A 25,150-nucleotide genomic window follows, 5' to 3' on the forward strand; every position below is an offset into this window, starting at 1 on the left:
CTGGTTGTGTTGTGGCTAATAGAGTATGTATATGGCTTGTGTTTATTTACTGTTTTAGTCATTCCCAGCTGAATATCAGGTCCCACCTGCCTCTCACAGCATCTTCCCTATCTGAATCGCTCCCACTGCCCTCTAGTCATTCACTCTCACTTTCCTCATCCACGAATCTTTCATCCTCGCTCAAATTAATGGGGAAATCATCGCTTTCTCGGTCCGAATCGCTCTCGCTGCTGGTGGCCATGATTGTAAACAATGTGCAGATGTGAGGAGCTCCACAACCTGTGACGTCACGCTACTCGTCTGCTACTTCCGGTACAGGCAAGGCTTTTTTTTATCAGCGACCAAAAGTTACGAACTTTATCGTCAATGTTCTCTACTAAATCCTTTCAGCAAAAATATGGCAATATCGCGAAATGATCAAGTATGACATACAGAATGGACTTGCTATCCCCGTTTAAATAAGAAAATCGCATTTCAGTAGGCCTTTAAGTTCAAATGATTGGATGTAAGACTTTTTAAGACCCCGCGGATACCCTGACTCATTGCATGCACAATGTTGTGTTGATTCTCTGCTTGTTTGCAACACACCCCAGAAACATTTGTTCATATCTGGGTGCATAAATTAGACAAGATCTACAAAGACACCTTTAAAAACAGGGAATTTATTTGTCTTTAAAAAAAAGATTCATGACTATTTCATTGTCACTAACAGTACGGAAGCACTGAGTCTTTGAGCACTGAAACTGCTCTTCAAGTATGTTAGTTGAGTTCAAAGGTCATCTTCCTCAGCAGTGGAACGTTCCAGTTGGCTTGAAAGTGGGAAGCACACATTCATCCAGCCTCCGGGAGGAAACCCTTTATAATAATATTTGATCCAGAGCCATGGATGGAGTCTTAATTGAGGATGAGTTGGTCATAAAAGCTGACATTAGGGGGGGGGGGGGAATGGCGATAAATAATTATAAGTGATCAGCAGATGAGCGTTAAAAACAAATAAATACACGTTGGGATTAAAAGCGATACAAATGCAAAGGAGGGCGACGCAAACGTGTAAACAAATTCACTCAGGAGAGAGAAATCAAGTGTGCAGTTCTCTCAAAGCCACGATTGCACCAAAGATACCAAAGGAGCGGCCATCTTGTCCCTCTTGGGTGATGAAGCGATGGCCGTGGACATGTGGCGTCACAGCCTCCCTTGGTTGGAATTAAGAATGGCGCCATCGTCAGGTCACCTGGGGTGCAGCAGGAAGCGATGCAGATACTCGGAAAAGGCGTGCCAGTGCCTCCACAGGAAGGCCGTGAGGACGACGAGCAGCAGCGTGGAGAGCGTGCGGCTGCGCGTCTTCATCAGGGGCACCACGCAGTTGGCCACCGTGGATACGAACACCAGGAGGACGGCCATGACGGCCAGGAGCACGTTGATCAGTTTGCCCAGAAGCGTCCGCGCCGTGGCGTTCTCCAGACCCTCCAGCTGCACCACCTGTTGCTGCTGCTGCTGCAGCTGCAGCTCCATCTTGGAGATGCGGGTCTGACACGCCTCCAACGCCTCCTGCGGGAGACCCACAACACAAAATGGCTGACGTGGCTTTTTCGTGTTGCATTCGAGACTGCTGGGAGATTTGCGAGCCAGCCAAACAAATAAAACACATGGTTGAGAACATGCAGAAGCTAGAACAGTGGAACCCGTTGAAGTTGACTGGCTGACTCATGTCAACATAAGCGGTAGTCGGCATTAGCAGCTGTCAAATAGACCAAAACTTGACCTTTTAACCTTGTATTTAGTGTTGTTGTATTTTACATTTTTAATCATATTATCTTTTATTCTCTTGTCTAAAAGAGCTGCTGCACTAATTACATTTTATGTCTTGAATAAAAAGACAGCAAAGCTTTTATACACTCACAAAAAAGAGTGTAAAATCCATGTTAATACCAGGGATGCTTTTATTTTTACGCTTACTTTGCACTGGACAGAAGAGTCGCTGTGATTTAGTGTGCCCCCATTTGTGCCACCCCAAATTTCAATGGAACCAGAGTAGGGATGTCCAATAATGGCTTTTTGCCGATATCCGATATTGACCAAACCCTTAATTACCGAAACCGATATCAACCGATACCGATATCAACCAATACTGATATATACAGTCATGGAATTAACACATTATTATGCCTAATTTGGATAACCAGGTATGGTGAAGATAAAGTTCTTTAAAAAAAAAAAAAAAGATAAATAAATTAAAAACATTTTCTTGAATAGAAAAGAAAGTAAAACAATATAAAAACAGTTACATAAAAACTAGTAATTAATGAAAATGAGTAAAATTAACTGTTAAAGGTTAGTACTATTAGTGGACCAGCAGCATAAACAACCATGTGTGCTTACGGACTGTATCCCTTGCAGACTGTATTGATATATATTGATATATAATGTAGGAACCAGAATATTAATAACAGAAAGAAACAACTCTTTTGTGTGAATGAGTGTGAATGAGTGTAAATGGGGGAGGGAGGTTTTTTTGGGTTGATGCACTAATTGTAAGTGTATCTTGTGTTTTTTATGTTGATTTAATTTTAAAAAAACACAAAAAAAACGATACCGATAATAATAAAAAAAACGATACCGATAATTTCCGATATTACATTTTAAAGCATTTATCGGCCTCGATTTTATCACCAACCAGATTAAAAAATAAAACAATATTTGTTTTTATAGCTGGGTTGCAATCACATGACCTCAAGGCACGCTCGGGTTTCAGGCCATGGCAACTCGAGGCTACTGTTTATTGAACTGAATCTGTGCAGATTTGGGCGTATTTTGAAAGGTTTTTTTTTGTTTTTTTTAATGGGATGGAGTGGAAGAAATATACTTAACTTTTTTTTGACCATTTATCATCACCAAGAGGTTACTGTTACCTCACTTCATTTGACACTTACGGTATTTAGAGAAGAAAAGATTGTTTGTGGGTTGGGCTCTCGGGGAGGCTGGGGCCGTACTCTGGCTCCCACGCACACTGGGAGTCGAATATATTGTACATACTAATTCTTATAAACTCACATACATAGGTACCTACGCTCCCACATACATACACAAATACAGTACATATTTACATACTCAAAGTTCGTACATCCACACGCACATTCATTATACAAACATACACATACTGTACATATACATTCACTGTACAAACACATATACACATACTGTATATATACATTCATTGTACAAACACATATACACATACTGTACATATACAAGTACACATACATACATACACTCATGCACATAATCACGTTTCATCAAACATATATTAACGTTGTTGCCCTAGGGTAAACTGGGTACAACACATGGCACACTGACAAACCTATTGTTACTATAACAATCTACAAGGTTAATGTTGGTTGCTTCTCTTTCTTCCCCTCCACTTTTCTGCATTCTTTCGTATCTCAAGTTATCATTATGTATATGTATTGTTGCATTTGAACAACTGTATTGTTGATAATAGAGGTACATTTTTGGTATTGTTCATTATCAATAGCACTATTTCTATTGGTATTTGTATTGCTCCATTTGTAGTGTACTAATGCTCATTGTCATTTCTGTATTATTTTTTATTTTCGCTAACTGCTTATTTGCTATCACTTTTACCATCATATTTGTACATGTCGTATTTGCTGATGTTGCTCTATTGTTGTTGCTGTTGTTGTTTTTGTCTCTCAGTCTAATCCCCCTCTTGTCCCCACAATTTCCCCCTCTGTCTTCCTTTTTTTTCTCTTTCTATCCCCTCCTGCTCCGGCCCGGCTGCACCAAATGATAATATAAATACATTTATTAAAGTCAAATACAAATAAGGCAACAAGAGAAGTATCCTACACTTCTCTTTTGTAAAGTAAATCTGAACAGCCGATACGGGCATCTACATCAACTATATGATTTGCCTAAGAAGCTGGACAGGACACAAAAAAAAAAAAAAAAAAAAAAGAAGAAAAGATTGAAGGCACATCATGTCTTTACATCTGAGGGGTCCACAAATTAAGCATTGATCCGTGAAAGACAATGTATTTCATTGACATAACGAGTGCGGTGCTGCTGTGATTGTGACGCTAATGAGAAAAAGGAAAAGTGTGTTTGAAGTTGATTTCCTGCTACAAATATTAGTCTCATCTACAATTCATGTCTGCAGTTTTTATGCTGAGAAGTTCAAATGTCTCATTATTTAGCTATACGTGTCCCTGTTGTTCAGCAAGATTCAGTATATGCTGTTGAGCCTACGATAGTTTTATTCATCAAGTTTATTAATACTATTATAAGGATATTTTCTTGATGCTAACAAATATCACCAAAAACGTTATAGTGTGATCATCTGTGTCGGATAAAGCACTTTTCTTTCCTGCACAACAACTAAGCCTTTAGTTTCTGTTATGAAAATCGACAACAAAATATGGTGGATTGGACCAACAATCACAATATTTATTACTAGGACTTAACATGACGTTAGCTTATTTGCACAACCAGGTCTTATAGTAGTTAGAACAAAAACTAATGTGATCTATTGTCATTTCTGTACATTTATTTCTGCTATCAAACACTACTAATATAACTCGATTGCATCACAAAGTTTCTCAAACAAATCAAATGTTCAAACAAAGATTTTCCAAAGTGATCGCTACAGACACAAGCGGTCCGATTATATTCCACTAGATGATGAAAGTGATATTTTTAAGAGCCATTTCCTTCGACGCACTTTCGTTTTTACCTTTATGAACCACTTCTTTCAGAACTCTATGAAAGCTATTTCCTATCGCTCGATTGGAACAGCCAAGAACTGAACAGCTATATAGCATTTTCTGATCAAACTCTACACTCAATCTCACTTGAAGAAAAGAAAGAAGAAAAACAGACGTGACATCGTATGCAACCCAGCTGTAGTGATCAGATTTCTCTCTTAATGTAACTGAAAGTGGTGCGCCGCCACGGCAATTTTTATTACCACCACACCTTAAAAATAAGGTAATTTTTTTACTTACAAGGTAATGTAATATAATATAGTGTAGCCCCAAAAAGAAATCACACCAAGGCCGACGCTATTTTTTAACTTTTATTACCAATCTTATGATAACAAACGGCACACATACAACAGGTTTTACTTCCTGTGCAAACACTTATGTCTTGTGAGTCTGCGCTTCCCCGGACACACAACAACACTTCCACATTCTCCGCCAATCACCTTTAGGGCACATTTGGTGTGTTTGTAAACATGGAAAAACATCAAATCCAAACCACACGAACATAAAACATTAACATTAGCAGGTTGTTACAGTATGAATGAATATGTATAGCCTGTTGTTTGAGCACTATTGACAAGAGCTGTACCAAAAACAAAAAAAGAGTTTGATCACCAAAAACTGCGTTTCCGAAAGCGGATGTAAACAAAACGTACGCTATTGTCTGGAGCGTTGTCAGCATGTCTGCAATGTAATTGTATTATATATAGCATATATACCCGTGGACTGCTATCTATAAAATGTGCAAATATTAAGAGGACAGTGGCAGCTTTTAAAGAGAGAAAGTCCAACTGGAGCAACAAAGCCAAGCAAATGTGACGTCATGCTAGCTGCAGCTTTCTTCTTTTGACAGGGACATGGAGGGACAGAAGTTAAAAGTCTCTAAACACGACTACAGTCTATAACACCACCTAAAGAAAAAGCTAGATTTGTTGCTAGTTGTTTTTCATTTGAAAAAAGTCATTAAAAGTCTATAAGCACTTGATAAAATCTCAACAAAGTACATTGCACAAAAAGCAGCAAAAATTTAAAATATGGTAAAACGATAAAGAAAATATGTTAATACTAATTCATAACAGATTTGTTTGAAATGTATGTATACATTTTTGAGCCTTAAGGAAAATCATATCATCATAACAAATTAAAGTAAAATAAAAGTTAAAGTACCAATGATTGTCACACACACACACTAGGTATGGCGAAATTATTCTCTGCATTTGACCCATCACCCTTGATCACCACCTATTTTTTTATTTTTTTTATTAAATCAACATAAAAACACAATATATACACTATATATCAATACAGTCTGCAGGGATACAGTCCGTAAGCACACATGATTGTATTTCTTTAATAAAATAAAAAAATCCCCCCCCCGGTCCGCGAGACAAATTTCCAAGCGTTGACCGGTCCGCAGCTACAAAAAGGTTGGGGACCACTGCTCTTGACCAGTGGTTCTTAACCTTGTTGGAGGTACCGAACTCCACCAGTTTCATTTGCGCATTCACCGAACCCTTCTTCAGTGAAAAATATATATATATATTATTTTCAAATTCAAGACAAAGTTATATGTCTTTTTACTGGTGCACAAAATTAACCATGCATGAACATCACCTTGTTCAAAGAACAAAACCAACACAGTGCATGAACTCACAACAAATTACACACCTGCAAATCAGTGTGACTTCTGCTCTTGCGTAATCCATAATACGCCGATAGGGAGAAGTTTTTATTCACACGATGAGTCGGGTGTGTCTTGACCTCCGCGGCAGAGGCTCCACCGAACCCCTGAGGCCGACTCACCGAACCCCTAGGGTTCGATCAAACCCAGGTTAAGAACCACTGCTCTAGACCATAGCCTGAAACCCGGGAGTGCCTCTAGGTCACGTGATTGCAACCCAGCTATTATGAAAAAACTATGTTTATAACAAAAGGGGTTTTACCGTAATCTGAAGATCTACAAACAGGATGTGACTCCCATGGAGTTTGTGTACAATGTGAGTGAAGTGTTGCAGCCTCAGATTAAGAATATGGTTGACCTGCTTTGTGTGGGACAGTCTCACATTTTCATGACTTCTCACACGTCCCGCAAATTGACACATCCGCATTGCTAACAGTCGGCCTCTCGTTTTGAAATGTGTGTTTTTTTGTACGGGTATCACGTGGAAGGCACTGACTGTGTGAAGAAAGCAGTGACTGTTAGGTCATGTCAACCAAACTGCGACGCCACCAACAAGAAATATGCAAATGAGGTCAGTACGTCATCAGCATGTGCGGCACGAGAGCGCAATGGAGAAAAGCGAGCTACAACAACGACTAGCAAACCATCTATTTCTGGTTAAAACCAGTGCAAGAAGATTCTGGTCAAGATTTGTGTGAAATTGCTCGAGTCATTTTTCCATTTCACTCGGAGGTGAATGTGACGTGAAACAACAGACAAAAAATGTGCTGCTCAAAAGGAAGCTTCCCAGTCGATGCATACATTCCTGCAGCTGAAATAACTGGCGTCCATCACACTGTGAAACACTCCCTGTCACTTTTGATGAACAATAAAATAAAACAATAACAATAGAAACCGCCAGGTGGTCTCCTTGGTGCTGAAGCAGCATTCATTTTGGTAATATGGACAAAACCGAAAAAATATTATTTTATTTGTTACAAGTTTTTATTACTGGCCAGTTTTTGATTTGTATTTCAGGTTTTATTTATTATTTTATGTAGTTGCAAATGTTAAACCGAGTAGTGTCTTTATGTAGCATTGTCCAGTGGTGCAGATCTTTTGTATGTAGTTCATCTATGTGAACTGACTTGATTTTTATTTTGTTCAAATTATCAGCCTTTGGAGCCGACTACAGTACATGAGCTTAATGCAGGAAAACTTGTACCTGAATAGTGTGTGTGGTTCAGTGTATTGTTATTCTAGAACAAATACTTAATTGTGATGTTTGGAGTTTTACTTGCTGTAATGCAGTTATTTATCAGTACAATTAAAATTAAAATAGTTTAGATTTATTTGTTAAAGTTCCCTTTCTGTAATGCTTTGAATTATACTGAAATAGTGGAAATAATATCAGCAATGTTTTTATGGTAATGTTTTTTTCTGCAGAAAAAAATTCTTCTAGGTTCAAACTACTATGAAGTCATTATGAAACTATTTCACGCTATATACATTTCCCCATCAGGAGAAGCAGTTTCATTCATGCGTTTCATTAGGAACAGTGCATGAGAGTTTCATGCATTGTGAATTGTTTTTAACTTGTTAAATTGTCAAACTTTTTCACATTAACAACTGTTGGCTGCAAGAACTAATTTGGCATTTTATATATGTGATAAAGACATTGTTTTCTGTGTGATTCCAGAGCAGTAATTATTAGCACCTATTGGTCTACCGTATATCTAAAAAGCGGTGATTGCCTTCATTTCTGTCGTTTTTAGGTGGCCCCCCTAATTTATTTGCTGTGACCCCCACCTCAAAATAGTTTGGATCCGCCCTGCACTTGTCAACATAAACAGACCATTTTCTATAGGAATACCCTTTTGGGTCACATATTTTGGGTCAGCAAAAGCGGTCAACAATGTCTGTCAGCGTCAACTTAAACAAGCACCGTTTTATAATAATTAGCACAGTTTGATAACAACTTTTTCACTTCTGATACGATACCTATATTGGAGTGTTAAATATTGGCTGATACTAGGGCTGCAACTAACAACTAATTTGATAATCGATTAATCTGTCGATTATTACTTCGATTAATCGATTAATAATCGGATAAAAGAGACAAACTACATTTCTATCCTTTCCAGTATTTTATTGGAAAAAAAACCCAGCATACTGGCACCATACTTATTTTGATTATTGCTTCTCAGCTGTTTGTAAATGTTGCAGTTTATAAAAAAATTTTTTTTTTAAATAAAAAAATAAAATAAAATAAAAATAGCCTCTGCGCATGTGCATAGCATAGATCCAACGAATCGATGACTAAATTAATTGCCAACTATTTTTATAATCGATTAGTTGTTGCAGCCCTAGCTGATACCAATATTGATCCAATACAATATCAGCATAAATTCTACATTATTGTATCATTTTGTAGTGTGGAATTTCAGAAAAGGTTTGATCAAGTAAAGTAAGTCAAAGAGAGAACAATGGCAGTTAAGAAAAACACTAACCTATTTATTATTAACCGCCTGGAATGGACTTATGCCGTCTTTAAATGGAAACTGCACTTTTTGGGGAATTTGGCCTATCAATCCCAATGTAAGACAAGAATGTCTCTTTTTTTAATGCAGTCTAATTTGTTAAATATGGCAAGTACGAGGTGGCTAACATTGAAGCAAATGGAAGTATTTAATAGCTCCCATAAAGCCATCATAAAACAGCCAACAATGCTCAATTTACATGCAGTAACCTGCATATTAATTAAGTATATTATTGTAAGTGCTAATGTCGAGGAACTACTTTTAACTACTTTGACATTTATTTTAGATCAGGAGATGGCGAGAAAGACAGAAAAAGACACTTGTTTGCCCCACTTTTTTTTTTTTTTACCTGCATGAAAGTTATGATTATTTCTTCATCTTAACAGGACAATATAAACATCCCATCACTCGGCATCCAAGTGAGAGCATACATTGTAAAGTAAGTGGTTGTTTTATTGTGCTCATAGTTTGTATATTTATTGTTTAGCACTTAATAGTCTACTTGCTGGATCTGTTTAGCACACAGCTTCTAAAACTTGTAGCTCATCATCCTTGTATTCAGGCTCAGTAATATAAGGTTCTGGATCATCATTTGTCCCAAAATAGTCGCTGTTGGCTCTTGAGAAGGCGGCCATGATTAGTAGTAGTAGTTATTGTTGAATGAAATAGCATGTACGCTTAAAATGACCAAAATACTTACACAATGACATGTTATTTTGAATGCGCCTGTTACTACAATACATATATACTTACAGTGTGTATATAAAACCTTAATGGAGGCTTTTGGATGTTTTTTTAGACCACTTTATAGGCAGATCAGAGCGAATCCATTGTTAGCTGACTCTTGCTAGCGTTTATTTACAAGTTAGAAAGCACAAAACAAGAAAAACATAAGGATTCTTGTAATGATAAGGATTGTAAATTATATGCTTCCAAAAACATTCAGTTTCCCTTTAATCTTAAGTGGATTGGTAATTGTTTTTGGCAACACCGAATGGCCACAATAGTTCAGTTGAATGATGCAGACACATTTGTTACTGGATACTTTCTAATACGATTCTGCCTCAGAGACTTTGTATGTGTTAATACGATGCAATTACAATTATTTGATACTTGTTTATATTGACAAATGTGCTGTTTAAGACGTCAATATTGTTCAATGAAGGAAACCTATTACATCTGTCTAACTTGTGTGCTATTGTGTGCTTAGCTGTTGTGTAGCTGCTAGCTCCTAGTAGCCTAAATAACTTGAAAATAGAAGAAAATACCAACATTGTGTGCTTATTGGAGGACTTTTAGTTGTTAACGAGCTGCCTAGCTTTGCACAAGTAAATGCGCAGCAGGGCTGCTTGTATTTTAGATACAAGTTCAATACTTACGTTTTTGCTGATATTTGACCGATTACAGTACAGAATTGGGACACCACTAATAATACAAAAAAAATGGTGAACTGCAACTTCATGAGTTGTTGGAACATAGATGGGTTGTCGACATGAACGTGTTTTATTGTGAAGTCATTGCTGTATGTTGACTTGATGATGTCACTTCTTATCTTGTAGAACAAGTCCAACCTTTGACAGACGATGACAATACTTGTGCTTTTATGGCTAAGAGAGTGTGACTAACAGTATGACACATGAGTATGTCAGCAGCGACACAATGAGAGAGGGTGTGTTTAGCGAGGGCAGGGTCAGTATCAGTGTGTGTGTGTGCAGGTGCGTGTGTGTGTGTGTGGGTGTGTGTGTTTACCTGAATGTCTCTTGCTCGCTCATAAGACTGGTAAGCGATCTTCTCCTCCATGCTGGCTAGTTCCTGTTTCAAGTTGAGTATTTCATTCTGGTGCAGCTCTGTCAGGTCGTTGAGCTGCTCTTCCAAGCGTTCACACCTGCAGGAACAACAACAACAACAACCGGTTAGCAAGCTTGCATGATGAGCTACTCCGGAGGCTCTCTTTACCTGAATCGCTCTTCCTGCAGGGCCTCCATGATCATTGTGTAGTCCCGCTGATAGTGCGACTTTAAAGTCTCAAAGGACTCCTCAAGTCGTCCCTGGTTGTCCCGCAGCTCTTGGAGCTCGTGGAGTAGAGCCTCAAAGCCCGATGCCTGCGAAGGATCTAGTGTGTTCCCCCTGGAGCTCGGGGGCCCCCCCAGACATCCCGTGGTACTGTTGGGCCCTGCGGAACCAGATGTAGCACTGGAACAGTCGTCCTCACTGCCGTACTTTGGACTGGACTGCATCTGCCCCGTAGGGAGGGTCCTTATCCCCCCGGGGCCGACCACACCCTCGTCTCCTTGGGTCTCGTCTAGAGAGTCTTTTAGCGCCGCGATGTTGTCGGCGCTGCCAAACTTGTTGCGGATGAGAAATGCAAATTCTCTGGGCTTGGACGCCACAGCTCCAGCTGCTGAATGAGTGGCTTGGGAAATGGTGGAGAGGCCGCCTGTCACCTGGAATAGACGAGGACCGCTCGTTAGCAGCCTTGCAAGAACAGAGCATGTATATCAAATGGAAAAATATGTTTTCACTCATAGCGGGCCTTTGGAGCACCACAAATAGATGTGGCACTACCTGCTGGCCCTCACTCATACATCTGTGTCGAGTGTTGGGCTGGGCAATATATCGAGTGTGTAAGATATATCGATATATTTTTAAGCAAGATATGAATTAAGACAATATTGTAATATCGATATAATTTATTTAATGTTAAAATGACCAAACGCCGCTTATTTGTTGTGTTCCTTGTTCTCCCTCACTCCCCACTCCCTCTCAACACTCCATGGCCGACTAAACCCCTCCCCTTCCTCCTTCCAAGACGTGCTTGCACGTATAAGAACATCCGTGATTGGTTGGTTGTTTACTATGACGAGTCACGATTGGTTGAGATTAGAGCAAAACATTACGGACAGGCCAATCATGGTGGGTCAAATCACAACAGACATCCCAAATGATGACGAGAGAGTCGTAGAAGAGAAGAGCGATTATTATATTAAAAAAACTAGTGGAAGATGGCAGAGGAATTCTCTTCTTTAGAGGTTTCCTTTAGCGATGTAGACCACGTCCAGGAAACCCACAATGCCACTTGGCCACATTTGGACAAATGTATGCGTCTGGATAAAACATTCATTTGAGTTGTTTACCATGTAAGCCCAAATCCAAACTGTTCTCCAGTTGCATATTTCGCACGAGAAATGCTGCCAAAAATGTTTGCCGAAGTGAGGAAGATCATAGCAATTAATTCAAGTCACTTACTTGGTGATGACCAGAACTGTACGTGTGTGACAGTCCATTACATCGTCGACTGGAAATTAAAAAGTGCCTGCCTACAAATGTATTTTTTATCCGAGGCTGACACATTTTCTATTATTTGCACAGCTCTGTTATTTATTTTACTTAGAAAGAATATTTTTAAATGTTATTTATGTTATGTAATTCTGTGCTACTTAAACATTTTATTTTCTGTGCTGTTAATACTCATCTTGACTAACTGGGTTAATAAAAGTGCCACTGACTGTTTACAGTACAGTTGTCATTCACTTCAATTTCACTGAATATCGCTAAAAAATTAATATCTTTATATGTATACTTTCACAGGAAAATATATCGAGATATATATCGAATATCGAGTTTAAGTAAAAACATATCAAGATATACTTTTTCGTCAATATCGCCCAGCCCGAGTAGAGTAGTCATCAAACTGCTTCTTAACACACCTGATACGTGCATAGTCTGCCAGAGAGTAAGAGTAAATTTCAGTTTTATGCTCCTAAAATCTGGAATATTCTTCCCAAAGATGTGAGACGGGCCCCAACATTGGCAATGTTCAAATCCAGCCTGTGCATAAGACAACTGAAAGGGTTTTATCTACAGTATTTGATAGCTTTTTAACTAATCACGATTGTTTATATGATTGTATTTTCTGATTTTAATTTGAATTATTTTTCCTTCTTTTAATTTTCTGTAAAGCACTTTGAATTGCCTTGTGTACGAATTGTGCTCTATAAAGAAAATTGCCTTGCCTAAAAAGACGTAGCTGAAGGGCTCAATGTGAGCGACTTTGCCACTATATTTAGTGAGTAATCAGAACCCTCTAGATACACTTTTTTGGGGGGGAAACTTTTGAAGATTGACATAGAAAGCACAAATCGCTCTTCTCAACGAGCAGTGGGTGCTGCTGTGGGCCCCTGCTACATCTACAAACACTCAGACTGCTGCGTCTTGTTTGTGACATAAAACAACAACAAAAAAATAAGCAACAGAAGACAGTTTATATAAGAGATAATCCCTCGTTTATCGCTGTCAATTAGTTCTGGGTCTGAACATGGTGAATTCATTTCCGCAAAGCAGGAATTATTCACCATAAATTTTATATTTTCTTCCGTAAATGGAAGAAGTTTAGAACCACTAGGACTCTTCTTAGAACTGGCCGGTCGTCTAAACTGAGCGATCCGGGGGAAACGCCCTAGTCAAGGAGGTGACCAAGAACCTGATGGTCACTCTGTCAAAGCTGCAACCTTCCTCTGTGGATAAAGAACCTTTGAGAAGGACAACCATCTCTGCAGCAATCCACCAATCAGGTGGTGTATAGTGGCCAGATGGAAGCCATTCCTTAATAAAAAAAAAGGTCATGCAAGCCTGCCCGGAGTTTACCAAAATGCACCTGAAAGACTAACTATGAGAAACAAGAATCGCTGGTCTAATGAGACAAAAATGTAACTCTTTGGCGTAAATGCCAGACGTCATGTTTGGTGAAAACCAGGCACCGCTCATCACCAGGCCAATACCATCTCTACAGTGAAGAATGTTGGTGGAAGTATCATCCTGTGGGGATGTTTTTCAGCGGGGAACTTGGATACTAGTCAGGATAGAGGGAAAGATGAATGCAGCAATGCACAGAGACATCCTGGATGAAAACCTGATCCAAAGCGATCTTGAACTAAGACTGGGGAAACGGTTTATCAAAGGAATGGCTTCAGGACAACTCTGTAAATGTACTTGAGTGGCCCAGCCAGAGCCCAGACTTGAATGCGATTGAACATCTCCAGAGAGATCTGCAAATGGCTGCGTACCAACGCTTTCAACTCAACCTGATGGAGCTTGAGAGGGGCTGCAAAGAGGAATGGGCAAAACTACCCCAAGATAGGTGTGCCAAGCTTGTGGCATCGTATTCAAAAAGCCTTGAGGCTGTAATTGATGCCAAAGATGCATCAACAAAGTATTGAGCAAAGTCTGTGAATACTTATGTACATGTACAAAAAACTTTTTCATTTTGAGGTAGTGTTGTAACGATACCAATATTTTGGTACCGTACTAAAATTATTTAGATACTTTTCTAAATAAAGGGGACCACAAAAAATTGCATTATTGGCTTTATTTTAACAAAAAAATGTAGGGTACATTAAACACATGTTTCTTATTGCAGTTAAGTCCTTAAATAAAATAGTGAACATACTAGACAACTTGTCTTTTATTAGTAAGTAAACAAACAAAGGCTCCTAATTAGTCTGCTGACATATGCAGTAATATATTGTGTCATTTATCATTCCATTAATTTGTCAACATTATTAAGGACAAGTGGTAGAAAATGTATTATGAATCTAATTGTTCATTTACTGTGAATATCTGCTTACTTTCTCTTTTAACATGTTCTGTCTACACTTCTGTTAAAATGTAATAATCACTTATTCTTCTGTTGTTTGATATTTTACATTAGTTTTGGATGATACCACAAATTTGGGTATCAATCTGATACCAAGTAGTTACAGGATCATACATTGGTCATATTCAAAGTCCTCCTGTGTCCAGGGACATATTTCCTGAGTTTATAAACATAATATACATTTAAAAAAACAAAAGAAGATGTTGTGATGCCAAAAAATATCGACGTAATCATAGTAGTATTGAATAGATACGTGCCTGTACTTGATATCATTACAGTGGATGTTAGGTGTAGATCCACCAATGGCGTTTGTTTACATTTTGATGCCGGTGAGCTACGGTGTGTAGTGAAACATGTTTAGCTATTCCTCGTCCTGCAGGGATGATACGTGTAAGAAACAAGAGAAAGAAAAAAAAATAAACTTATTTTATTTGTCGCCATGGAGACCAGGAATATTGATTTAGAAGTCGCTAAAACACTGCCGACGGCGGACGGACGTTAGCCGCTAGCTAGCTAGCCATGTCTTAAAGCACCTCTTCCTGAGGGCGTTTCAGTGTTATAACTTCACCTTTATCATTAGTTGTTAAGCCAAAATGTGTCCGTTTTCCCTTTTCTGTCTACACAGTGTCTGCTTGTAAGTACTCCGTGATTGTGTGCTACCGAACATGCTCCTCTGCTCGTAAACCAGCAATGTCACGACGTGACTTCGACGCGGGCGCAGGACCGGTACGTTTCACAGACGGTATAGTACCGAAAATTATTCATTAGTATCGCGGTACAATACTAATACCAGTATATCGTACAACCCTATTTTGAGGACAATAATTTATTTATTCCACTTCGGATTAACGCTGTAACAAAACGAGGAACCAGTAATGCACTGCTTGTACACTGTGTACTAATTCACCATAGCGCAAATGTTGACAGTGTAGTGCTGTTCCAAATCCATTGCTGATGTTTCGTACTCATTTTGAAAGACATTTACCCGCTTTGAATTTGAATTTCAACACTCGAGTTAGTCCCTAACCTTCCGCACGCAACCAAGATCTCAGTGTAGCAAAGTAGGTAGTGCACCAATCGAGACAGCACAGGGCTTCCCAATTACTGCGCTGAGGACAGGTGTATTAGTCGTTTGGAGTAAATGACACTTTGACACTTTCCAAAAAATTTAACAAGTACATACCTTGGCGCCAACACCTTTGAGGCCCTGGTGCATGTCTCGCAAAACATCTTTGGGCTGACGCGGGATACCGTTGTGCTCCACCTCGCAAAGCTTGCGGTGATAGTTCTCCAGTTTCTTCTGCAGGTGCTGGATGGTCTGTGAGGACTTTTGGTTCTTCTTCTCAAACACCTGCTTGATCCGCACGCTCTGCAGCTTGTCCGCGTTGTTGGCCAGCTTCAGGTATTCGGCCACGTTGTCGTCACGCGCCGTCTGTTCGATTTTGATTTGCTCTGTGAGTTTGAGGATCTTCTGCTGGAGATGTGCAATGGCCTGCTTTGTGCGCTGGGGGTCCGGTGTGCTGTCGACCACGTCATAGCCGTCTGCGCTGCTGGAGACGGTATTGGGCGAGACGGCGGCGCCCGATCCGTCGTAACGATCCAGCTGTTAAAAGAGGGCACAATGCTCTCACCTGAACTAACTGATAAAAACCACACTTTTGATAAACAATCACATGACTTCTATTCATGTTACTCCAACTATCTATTCTGTCTTTTTAAGAGTGCTTTTCTCTTCCCTAATCAGGAAAAAAATCCCACTGCAAAGGAATGCTTTATTTATTAAGAACTACAGTGGAACATCGATTTACAAACAGTTTATTGTACAAACAATTTGATTTTCGTACCACGGAATTAATAAAAATATGCTATTGTTTACAACATTTTTGTAGGGTAGCGCAAAATAGACGATATTAATGATATAAATTTGACCGTCGATAGCTGTGTTCCGCAAATTTGACAGCAACAAGCGAACAAACACGTCCTCAACGCAATGTAGCAGTAGCTAATATCCCTTCACAGAACAAAGCCACTCTGAGGTTAGAAATCCTAACCTTAATGGTGGCAAATAAAACATGCTTCTTACAAGTATCATTATCACTGGAGGATGCAGAATAGCGAAACATGCTACACTACATACTGTAGGAGGATATGCTACAGCAACTTCAGAAACCTTCTTAAAAACGACAGGATCACTGTTGGATTAAACCATAATCGACCGAGCTAATTTTAATACGGACCCTGAAATGAGACACCACAAAGATGGGTGGATCTATGCAAATATCGACAGTAACAATACCGAGAATAATATAATTTGGTCAATACTACAGTATTTTTATTATTTAAAAAAATATTTTAACGTTTTTGTTTACAAACTCCGGAAATAAGTCCCTGGACACAGGAGAACTTCAAAGACAAAAACCAACATACTAAAATCAGAGTCAATAGTAGGAAATAATTTTAATATTTAACTGATATTGTTCCTTTGTTTTTGTCTGATTATAATTGTGATCAAAAATTTATAAAATGTGAAGTATCAGTATCAGCTTTGGTATGACCAATACTACCGCTGTAACTACTGGGATTGATAAACAAATTAGTAGTATCGCCCAAAAGCAATGTTAAGTATCTAAACAACAGAATAATCAGTGCGTATTTTAATATAATTTATAGATATAATTATGTTATTAAAATAATACAGTTGGAAATATGTGTATGTTTGTTATTGCATACATCAGCAGCCAAATTAGGAGTCTTTGTAACCCGTTTTGAAATGTTTTTATTATCATTTACATACCAAATAATATATGGCTATCCAGCCATCCATTTTCTACTGCTTGTCCCTTTTGGGGATTAAAGCAGGAGGATGCAATATACATTACAATATAGATTTTAGGCCGTATCACCCATTCCTACTATCTACTATGCTAAGTGTGACTTTGTGTGCTTTTTAAATATTGTTTTTTAGCCTTTCTACAACATTTTTCTATCTTAATGAGTCCAAAGAAGGCAATAGACATGCAATATTTGTTTGACATACACTACTATTTTGTTAAGGATGTAACCCATTAACTATGTTTACATTGTTTCTTATGGGGAAATTTGCTTCAATATACAAACTTTTTTATTTAGACGGATATCACTAACCCTGTTCAAAACCAATTAGGTTGGTACATCAAGGTAATGAAAAATATCGTTTCATGAGCACTGTGTCGAAAAAATGGAGTGTGGCAAAAATAATGTGACTTGTTAATAGCAAAAGATGTGTGGGTGTAAATAAATACGGTGACTTGATAGTGCTGACATTATCCATAAAAAAACAGAAAGGCGGTCTATTGTTTTCAAAATGGTACTTTTTGTTTGATTGGAAATGCCAAAAATGTCCTAAAAAACATAAAGTGTGCAAAGCTCAGCTGCTTACAGCTCTGACTAACCTTGTCAGGCTCCTCAGTGGAGTGGTAGCCAGACGTGAGCAGCATGTCTGCCAGGGCGGGGCTGCTGGGCGTGTCCGTGGTGGAGGAGGAGCGAGGGCGCCCAGCCTGCAGCAGGGCCTCGTGGGCGCTGCGCCGGTGTATCTGGGGGCTACCTTTCTGAGGGGCATCCCCGGTGATCGCCACCTTGCTGCGGCGGCTCTGCAAGCTGGTGCCTCGCTTCATCATTGGCGGAGCACCGCGGATCTGCTGCAGGACGCGACTCAGAGCTGCGGGAGGGGCGGAAGCGGCAGGTCCGTCAGAGTCCGCGGAGAGAGCCGAGGGGGCCCGACTGTCCCCGCCTTCTGTGATGGTCTCGGCAGTGGGTTCGGGAGGAGGGGCGCCACTGGCGCAGGACGCGGTTGTGTCTTGCGGGGACACAGAGGAGCGTCTGCGCTGCGGCTGGAAGAGCTGCTTCAGGCCATGGCCCAACGCTCCCATGTTCTCCAGGGCGTTGTGGGTGATTTTGGACAAACCATGCTCCGACTCTGACGCCCTCCTGCCGCCCTCCTGCTCTGCCCGGCCTCCTGAGTCCGCTTCCTCTGCACACTGCTCACTACAACCCTGATCCATTAGAAGCCTCCAGTGCTACTTGGGGGGTGCACGGGACTAGCTACGCAGCGTCGACACCCCCCCTCCCAGTTGAACTTTTTGAGTAGGCATGCATCAGTGGCTTGGCTCAATGTCATGCTTGTCTACCACAAAAACAAAAAAGAAATGATAGAAAAAAATGGATTATAACATGCAGCAGTGAGTGTAAAACACAGGAAACAGAACAAAGTGGGTTGGTGCACAGACATCCACTGTTTTACTTCTTTGCCCTCCCAAAAATCTCAATCTCTAAACAATCTCTACAATGGCTGGCTCAGCACCAACCTCCTACAGCAAAAATACAATATTTTTAAAAACAAAAAAATTAGAGTGAGAACAGTTTCTGAAATGCTGAAGTTGAACAAATGATTTTTTGGCATTGCATTTCAGAAAGGATTCAAATGAGTGCGCTTGGATGGTGCAAACAAAAAACACACTATCGGTAAATGTAATTGCTGGTCCGGCAGCCTCGCGTTTTATTTTCATCTCATGTTCAACAGCTTTCATGTAGGCCAAGGTCAAACATAATGGCTTACAGTAAAGGAAATATACTGAAATATTTGCAGTTAGGACAGTAAAAGTGATAAGTACAGTTGATTGCTTACCATGAGCGCAGCCTCTCCTCTTCTGGCTCACAGAGCACAAGTGGCTAAAGAAAAGAGAAGAATTATATAAATATACAAACATCTCAACATTTTAGTTGTTGATTCATCAATGTGTTTATAATTGTAGCAGTAGTTTGCCAAGTCTATTTTTGTTCTCGTCCCCAAAATCACTTTGTTCAATATTAAAGGGGGTGTTTGCATGTTTGCTCAGTTATAGTTTTCAAACCAAAAAATATAACGAACACCACCATTACCATAGGTGGTTGTGTTTTTTGTGTCTATATTTTTCCCAATTACTAATTATATTTAATAAAAATTGCTTGTCGGGTCCAAGGAATTTGGCGTTCAGCCTTGGCACTCACCGCTTTCTCGTCTACACGTACACGAGGGTGCCAAAAAAATAAATAAAAAGATTTACATTCAAATCGAATTCTTATTTATTTCGATTCTAAATCGATTCTTAATTTTCAAAAATCTATTTAATTCTTAATTACAAAACATTTTGAAATCCCTCACTCGTGAGAGATTTAAAAAAAAAAAAAAGTTTTGTAATTAAGAGTTAAATGTTCACGAGTGAGGGAAGAGTGGATCGTGAGATCGACAGGCGGATCGGTGCGGCGTCTTCAGTAATGCGGACGCTGTATCGATCCGTTGTGGTGAAGAAGGAGCTGAGCCAAAAGGCAAAGCTCACAATTTACTGGTCGATCTACGTTCCCATCCTCACCTATGGTCATGAGCTTTGGGTTATGACCGAAAGGACAAGATCACGGGTACAAACGGCCGAAATGAGTTTCCTCCGCCGGGTGGCGGGGCTCTGCCTTAGAGATAGGGTGAGAAGCTCTGTCATCCGGGGGGAGCTCAAAGTAAAGCCGCTGCTCCTCCACATCGAGAGAAGCCAGATGAGGTGGTTCGGGTATCTGGTCAGGATGCCACCTAAACGCCTCCCTAAGGAGGTGTTTAGGGCACGTCCGACCGGTAGGAGGCCACGGGGAAGACCCAGGACACATTGGGAAGACTATGTCTCCCGGCTGGCCTGGGAACGCCTCGGGATCCCCCGGGAAGAGCTGGACGAAGTGGCTGCGGAGAGGAAAGTCTGGGCTTCCCTGCTTAGGCCGCTTCCCCCGCGACCCGACCTCGGATAAGCGGGAGAAGATGGATGGATGGATTTTTAAATCCGTCCATCCATCCATTGTCTACCCCTTGTCCCTCTCAGTTTTTTAAATGACGTTATTAGGCAATCTCCATGCTAACTCGCTGCGCATACACGTCATACGTCAGTAACCAAATAGGTTTTGTAATCGTAATTTAAAATGTTTTATTAACTACTACACCCAATAATATATTGCAAGAATCAGTTTGAATCGAGAATCGTGTCTAATCGGGAATTGATTTTGAATGGAATAGTCACCCCGATATCGGAATCGGATCAAATCGTGAAGTGCCCAAAGTACACACAGGGCATATACACACAGGGCATATACACACACAAAAGCAGGCCCAGAGAAGCAACTACAAATCTGCATTCATGTTGTTGTTACGATAGGATAAATCTGCTGGGTCAAAAGTATACATACAGCAACATACATTATCAATTTTGCTGAGGTAGATAAGTTACAATCAAATCAAATTAGCTTTGTGGCATGGCCTCTTAACTTCATGTGAGTGATTATGATTGACGACACATGTTGACTTCTCTGAGCCCATTTAAATAGGGCTCATGTGATGCAGTCATTAGACTCGGTTACAAACGCGACAATGGGAAAGTCAAAGGAACTCAGCACAGATCTGAAAAACCTAATCATTGACTTGAACAAGTCAGGAAAGTCACTTTGAGCCATTTCAAAGCAGCTTAAGGTCCCAAGAGCAACTGTGCAGACAATTGTTCGCAAGTATAAAGTGCATGGCACAGTTTTGTCACTGCCACGATCAGGAAGTAAATGCAAGCTATCACCTGCTGCTGAGAGAAAATTGGTCAGGATGATCAAGAGTCAACCAAGAACCCCCAAAAAGCAGGTCTGCAATGAATTGGAAGCTGCAGGAACACAAGTGTCAGTGTCCACAGTCAAGCGTGTTTTCCATCGCCATGGACTGAGAGGCTACCATGCAAGAAGGAAGCCCTTGCTCCAGAAGCGACACCTTAAGGCTCGTCTAAAGTTTGCTGCTGATCACATGGACACAGATAAGACCTTCTGGAGGAAAGTTCTGTGGTCAGATGAAACAAAAATTTTGCTGTTTGGCCACAATACCCAGCAATATGTTTGGAAGAGAAAAGGTGAGGCCTTTAATCCCAGGAATACCATCCCTACCGTCAAGCATGGTGGTGGTAGTATTATGCTCTGGGCCTGTTTTGCTGCCAATGGAACTGGTGCTTTACAGAGAGTAAATGCGACAATGAAAAAGGATAATTACCTCCAAATTCTTCAGGACAACGTAAAATCATCAGCCCGGAGGTTGGGTCTTGGGCGCAGTTGGGTGTTCCAACAGGACAATGACCCCAAACACACATCAAAAGTGGTAAAGGAATGGCTAAATCTGACTTAAACCCCATTGAGAACAAGTGGACAATGCTGAACAAACAAGTCCATGTCAGAAAACAAACAAACTTAGCTGAACTGCACCAATTTTGTCAAGAGGAGTGGTCAAAAATTCAACCAGAAGCTTGCCAGAAGCTTGTGGATGGCTACCAAAAGCACCTTATTGCAGTGAAACTTGCCAAGGGACATGTAACCAAATATTAACATTGCTGTATGTATACTTTTGACCCAGCAGATTTGGTCACATTTTCAGTACACCCATAATAAATTCATAAAAGAACCAAACTTCATGAATGTTTTTTGTGACCAACAAGTATGTGCTTCAATCACTCTATCACAAAAAAATAAGAGTTGTAGAAATTATTGGAAACTCAAGACAGCCATGACATTATGTTCTTTACAAATGTATGTGAACTTTTGACCACGACTGTATTTTTGATGGTAGCTGGAGATGCAACAATTCATCAACATTTTCTACAATAAAATTAGTCGCTGACAAATTCATTTGTCGACACGAGTTGGTGACATCATCACTCAGGTTTTTCCAGACAGAAGCGAGTCAGCACGACCACTTGCAACAACATTGCAGGTGAAAGCATGTAAAGTGTGAGAACATTTAAGTCTAATCTTGTTAAACACATTAATACCTTGATCATTTTGCAAAGCAGACCTTGTTTCTTTTGTGGCGGTATATCTGAGATACAGGAACATTTAAAGCAAAGGCATGATTTCGGCCTTCTGGAGGATGCGGTCTCAACTTGGTAAGATAGTTAGCCTGTTACCTTGCTAGTTAGCTAAGTGTGGGACAAAGTTGGGTGAAAAATAGATTGAACTAACATTTTAGCCAAACTTTGTAACAATTCAACTTTTTTTATTTGTCAGGAACTGCAGGTGTGAAGCATAACAAAACGTCAATGGTCAATCACACGATGCGGGACATTAGTCACCCCCAAGCTGATGTCATAAAAGAATAAATATACAATCTTTTAAATATCTAAATTGTTCAAAATTCATCGAGTCTATTAGATTGCTAAAAATACCAGGAGTTAATCAATAATTAATAATATACCTGTGCAGCTTTTTTAAACACATAATCACAAAATGCTTGTTTTTTTAGGACGTGAGATAGCTTTGGTGTTTGGTTTTATTGCTGCTATTTTTACTGTCCTTTGTTTTCATAAAAAATTATACTGTACTTTGTTTTTGTCAGCATTAGAACTTTCTTTGCTTTTAAATGGACAAAATTTGAATAGTTATTTTGTTTTTGTAACGGCCTAATGAGCAGCATAGTTACAGTATAAATAAATATGTAAGGATGAATTAGTCATCTCAGTTAGCACATGAATAAATATATCTTAAAATGAATTTAAAAGAGGACCAAATTAAAGCCTGTGAATTCACTTTATAATCCGATTAGTGGACTAATTGTTTAGATAATTGATGACTAGTCGACTATCAAAATAGTCGTTAGTTGCAGGTGACGTTAGCTATACAAATCGCTACCATTAGCAAACATTAATACACAAAGCTCATGTACGTGCAAGTGTTGTGCATTAGCGTAGTGACGTCATTATGCGCTGAAAGCCATAGGAGGACGGGATATAATGCTTACAACACATTGGAAAGCTTTCAAGACATCAGCGTAAAGGTTTCAAACATCCATCCATTTTTTACCGCTTGTCTGTCCCTCTCGGGTTCGCAACCCTCCTTTAAATAACAGTGCAGCATGGAATATAAAAATTAATAATTCAACACAAAGCCTATCAGGATTTTCTAGTGGATGTCTAAACACATTGAAGACATGCTGACTAGGGCAGAAAAATCAAAAACCTATTTAAATCTTTACGATAATCACAGTAATGCAATACCAGCAACCGCTCAATAAGGAATTATAGTCTCGAAAAAGAGTTGTTGTGTTATATTCTGGTCCATAAGACACGGCGACGAATAGAGCCAAGTGTTCATGATAGCTGCCAATTGCTTGGATTTACATGACGTCAAGTTCGGCTCATTAAATAGGCGTGTTGGTCAAGCCAGTGCCTATTCTCAATGGGTACTAGGTGCCATTTAGCCTTTCTCAAAGAAAAATGCCCTTTGCTTGCATTGTTTTCAGCTCTAGAACCTTTAAAATCGTGAAAAGGAGTAAGTTCCTCAAGACGTAATCAAGAAGGGCAAAAGAATGCAAGATTTTAAGAAACAACGACAATAAAAACAGCACGCACTCCAATCCAAGGGAACAGAGTTGAAAAATGCACAAGTTTGCAATGATTTCCTTGTTTAATGGTTTGTTTGATCTACTTTTAATGTTCAGTATTTCCCATTTAAGTATTATGTTTACATTTGTATTTCTTAAAAAAACACTTTTTTGTAAAGCATCAAGTCAGTGAGTCTAAATAAAATAAAGCAAATGTGAGCAAAACTTAAAAGACTTACGTTTTTTACCAAAAACAGCAATTATAAAAGAAGCTTTCAGCACATGAACAATAGTCGTAAACGGCATGTGCAACAACAACAAGAAGACAACAAAACATGGCTGTTGATGCGGAGTTAAATCAGGAAATGCCTTACCAGAGCAAAAACGATGCAAAGAAGTTGTAGGCCTCCATGCTTTTCCAAGTTTTCATCTGTTTTGTCGTGTAGACTGACATCCGCAGCGCAAGATAGTTCACCATGTCTGGGAACTCCACCAATGGATAATGATTTATATCACTTGACAAATCTTTTTTTGATAACGCAACGGGATAGATTTAATTGAGATTGCATTTTTTGCTCATATCTGCTTTTTGCAGGAAGATCTATGCCCCTTGCGGACTCAGACAGCAATCTTGGCTTGTTTGACCACCACTGTTTTTCACTTCCGGGAAGAAATCACGTGACGGAACATAGGCTATTATAAAAAAAAAAAAAAGTAAATTGTAAAAGTAATAACGATCTGGCTGTTCTAGTCAGACCGCTGATACTGCATGGAAACAAATGAGAGTAAAAATACCAGCAGAAACATGCTGTAAGAAAGTGACACTGGTGTATCTAAACTGATGGGGAGGAGGCTCGCCAGTCAAATATCACGGACATCAACTAGCTAGCAAATGTGCACACAGGCCTATAAAAAGCAGGATTTTATGTATTTTCTTTTAAGAGAACTGAAGTGAAGTAGAAAAAAAAAGTAATTCCATGAGTCAGCAGCACGACTATGAATTATTCCATTCGTGATCATTTACAGCAAAACTCTCCGATTGTGTGTAGTTGAGATCTGCAAAACCAGCTAAGAAGACACTTACCTGAAGTGACAAGCGACTTTACCAAACAAGTTAAGTATCCACTC

At 39.6% G+C, this 25,150-nt stretch overlaps 1 protein-coding gene across 2 annotated transcripts in view; it reads right to left on the reverse strand.

Moving 5' to 3' along the window:
- Window positions 1-642: 642 nt before the first annotated feature.
- The window catches only part of tmcc1b (transmembrane and coiled-coil domain family 1b), a 40,743-nt gene continuing 16,235 nt past the window's right edge, over window positions 643-25,150 (reverse strand). The window contains exons 3-8 of one of the 2 annotated variants that reach the window (XM_061932169.2): window positions 19,295-19,338; window positions 18,063-18,793; window positions 15,815-16,234; window positions 10,935-11,422; window positions 10,728-10,863; window positions 643-1,548 (exon numbers count right to left, since the gene is read on the reverse strand). In XM_061932169.2, the coding sequence (XP_061788153.1) occupies window positions 1,228-1,548; window positions 10,728-10,863; window positions 10,935-11,422; window positions 15,815-16,234; window positions 18,063-18,671 (1,974 nt within the window). In that variant the 5' untranslated portion in view covers window positions 18,672-18,793; window positions 19,295-19,338 and the 3' untranslated portion in view covers window positions 643-1,227. The remainder of the gene's footprint in view (window positions 1,549-10,727; window positions 10,864-10,934; window positions 11,423-15,814; window positions 16,235-18,062; window positions 18,794-19,294; window positions 19,339-25,150) is intronic. The other variant, XM_061932170.2, reaches the window with a different exon arrangement.

This window comes from Nerophis lumbriciformis, linkage group LG38, assembly GCF_033978685.3.
Source record: "Nerophis lumbriciformis linkage group LG38, RoL_Nlum_v2.1, whole genome shotgun sequence".
Taxonomy (NCBI): Eukaryota; Metazoa; Chordata; class Actinopteri; order Syngnathiformes; family Syngnathidae; genus Nerophis; species Nerophis lumbriciformis.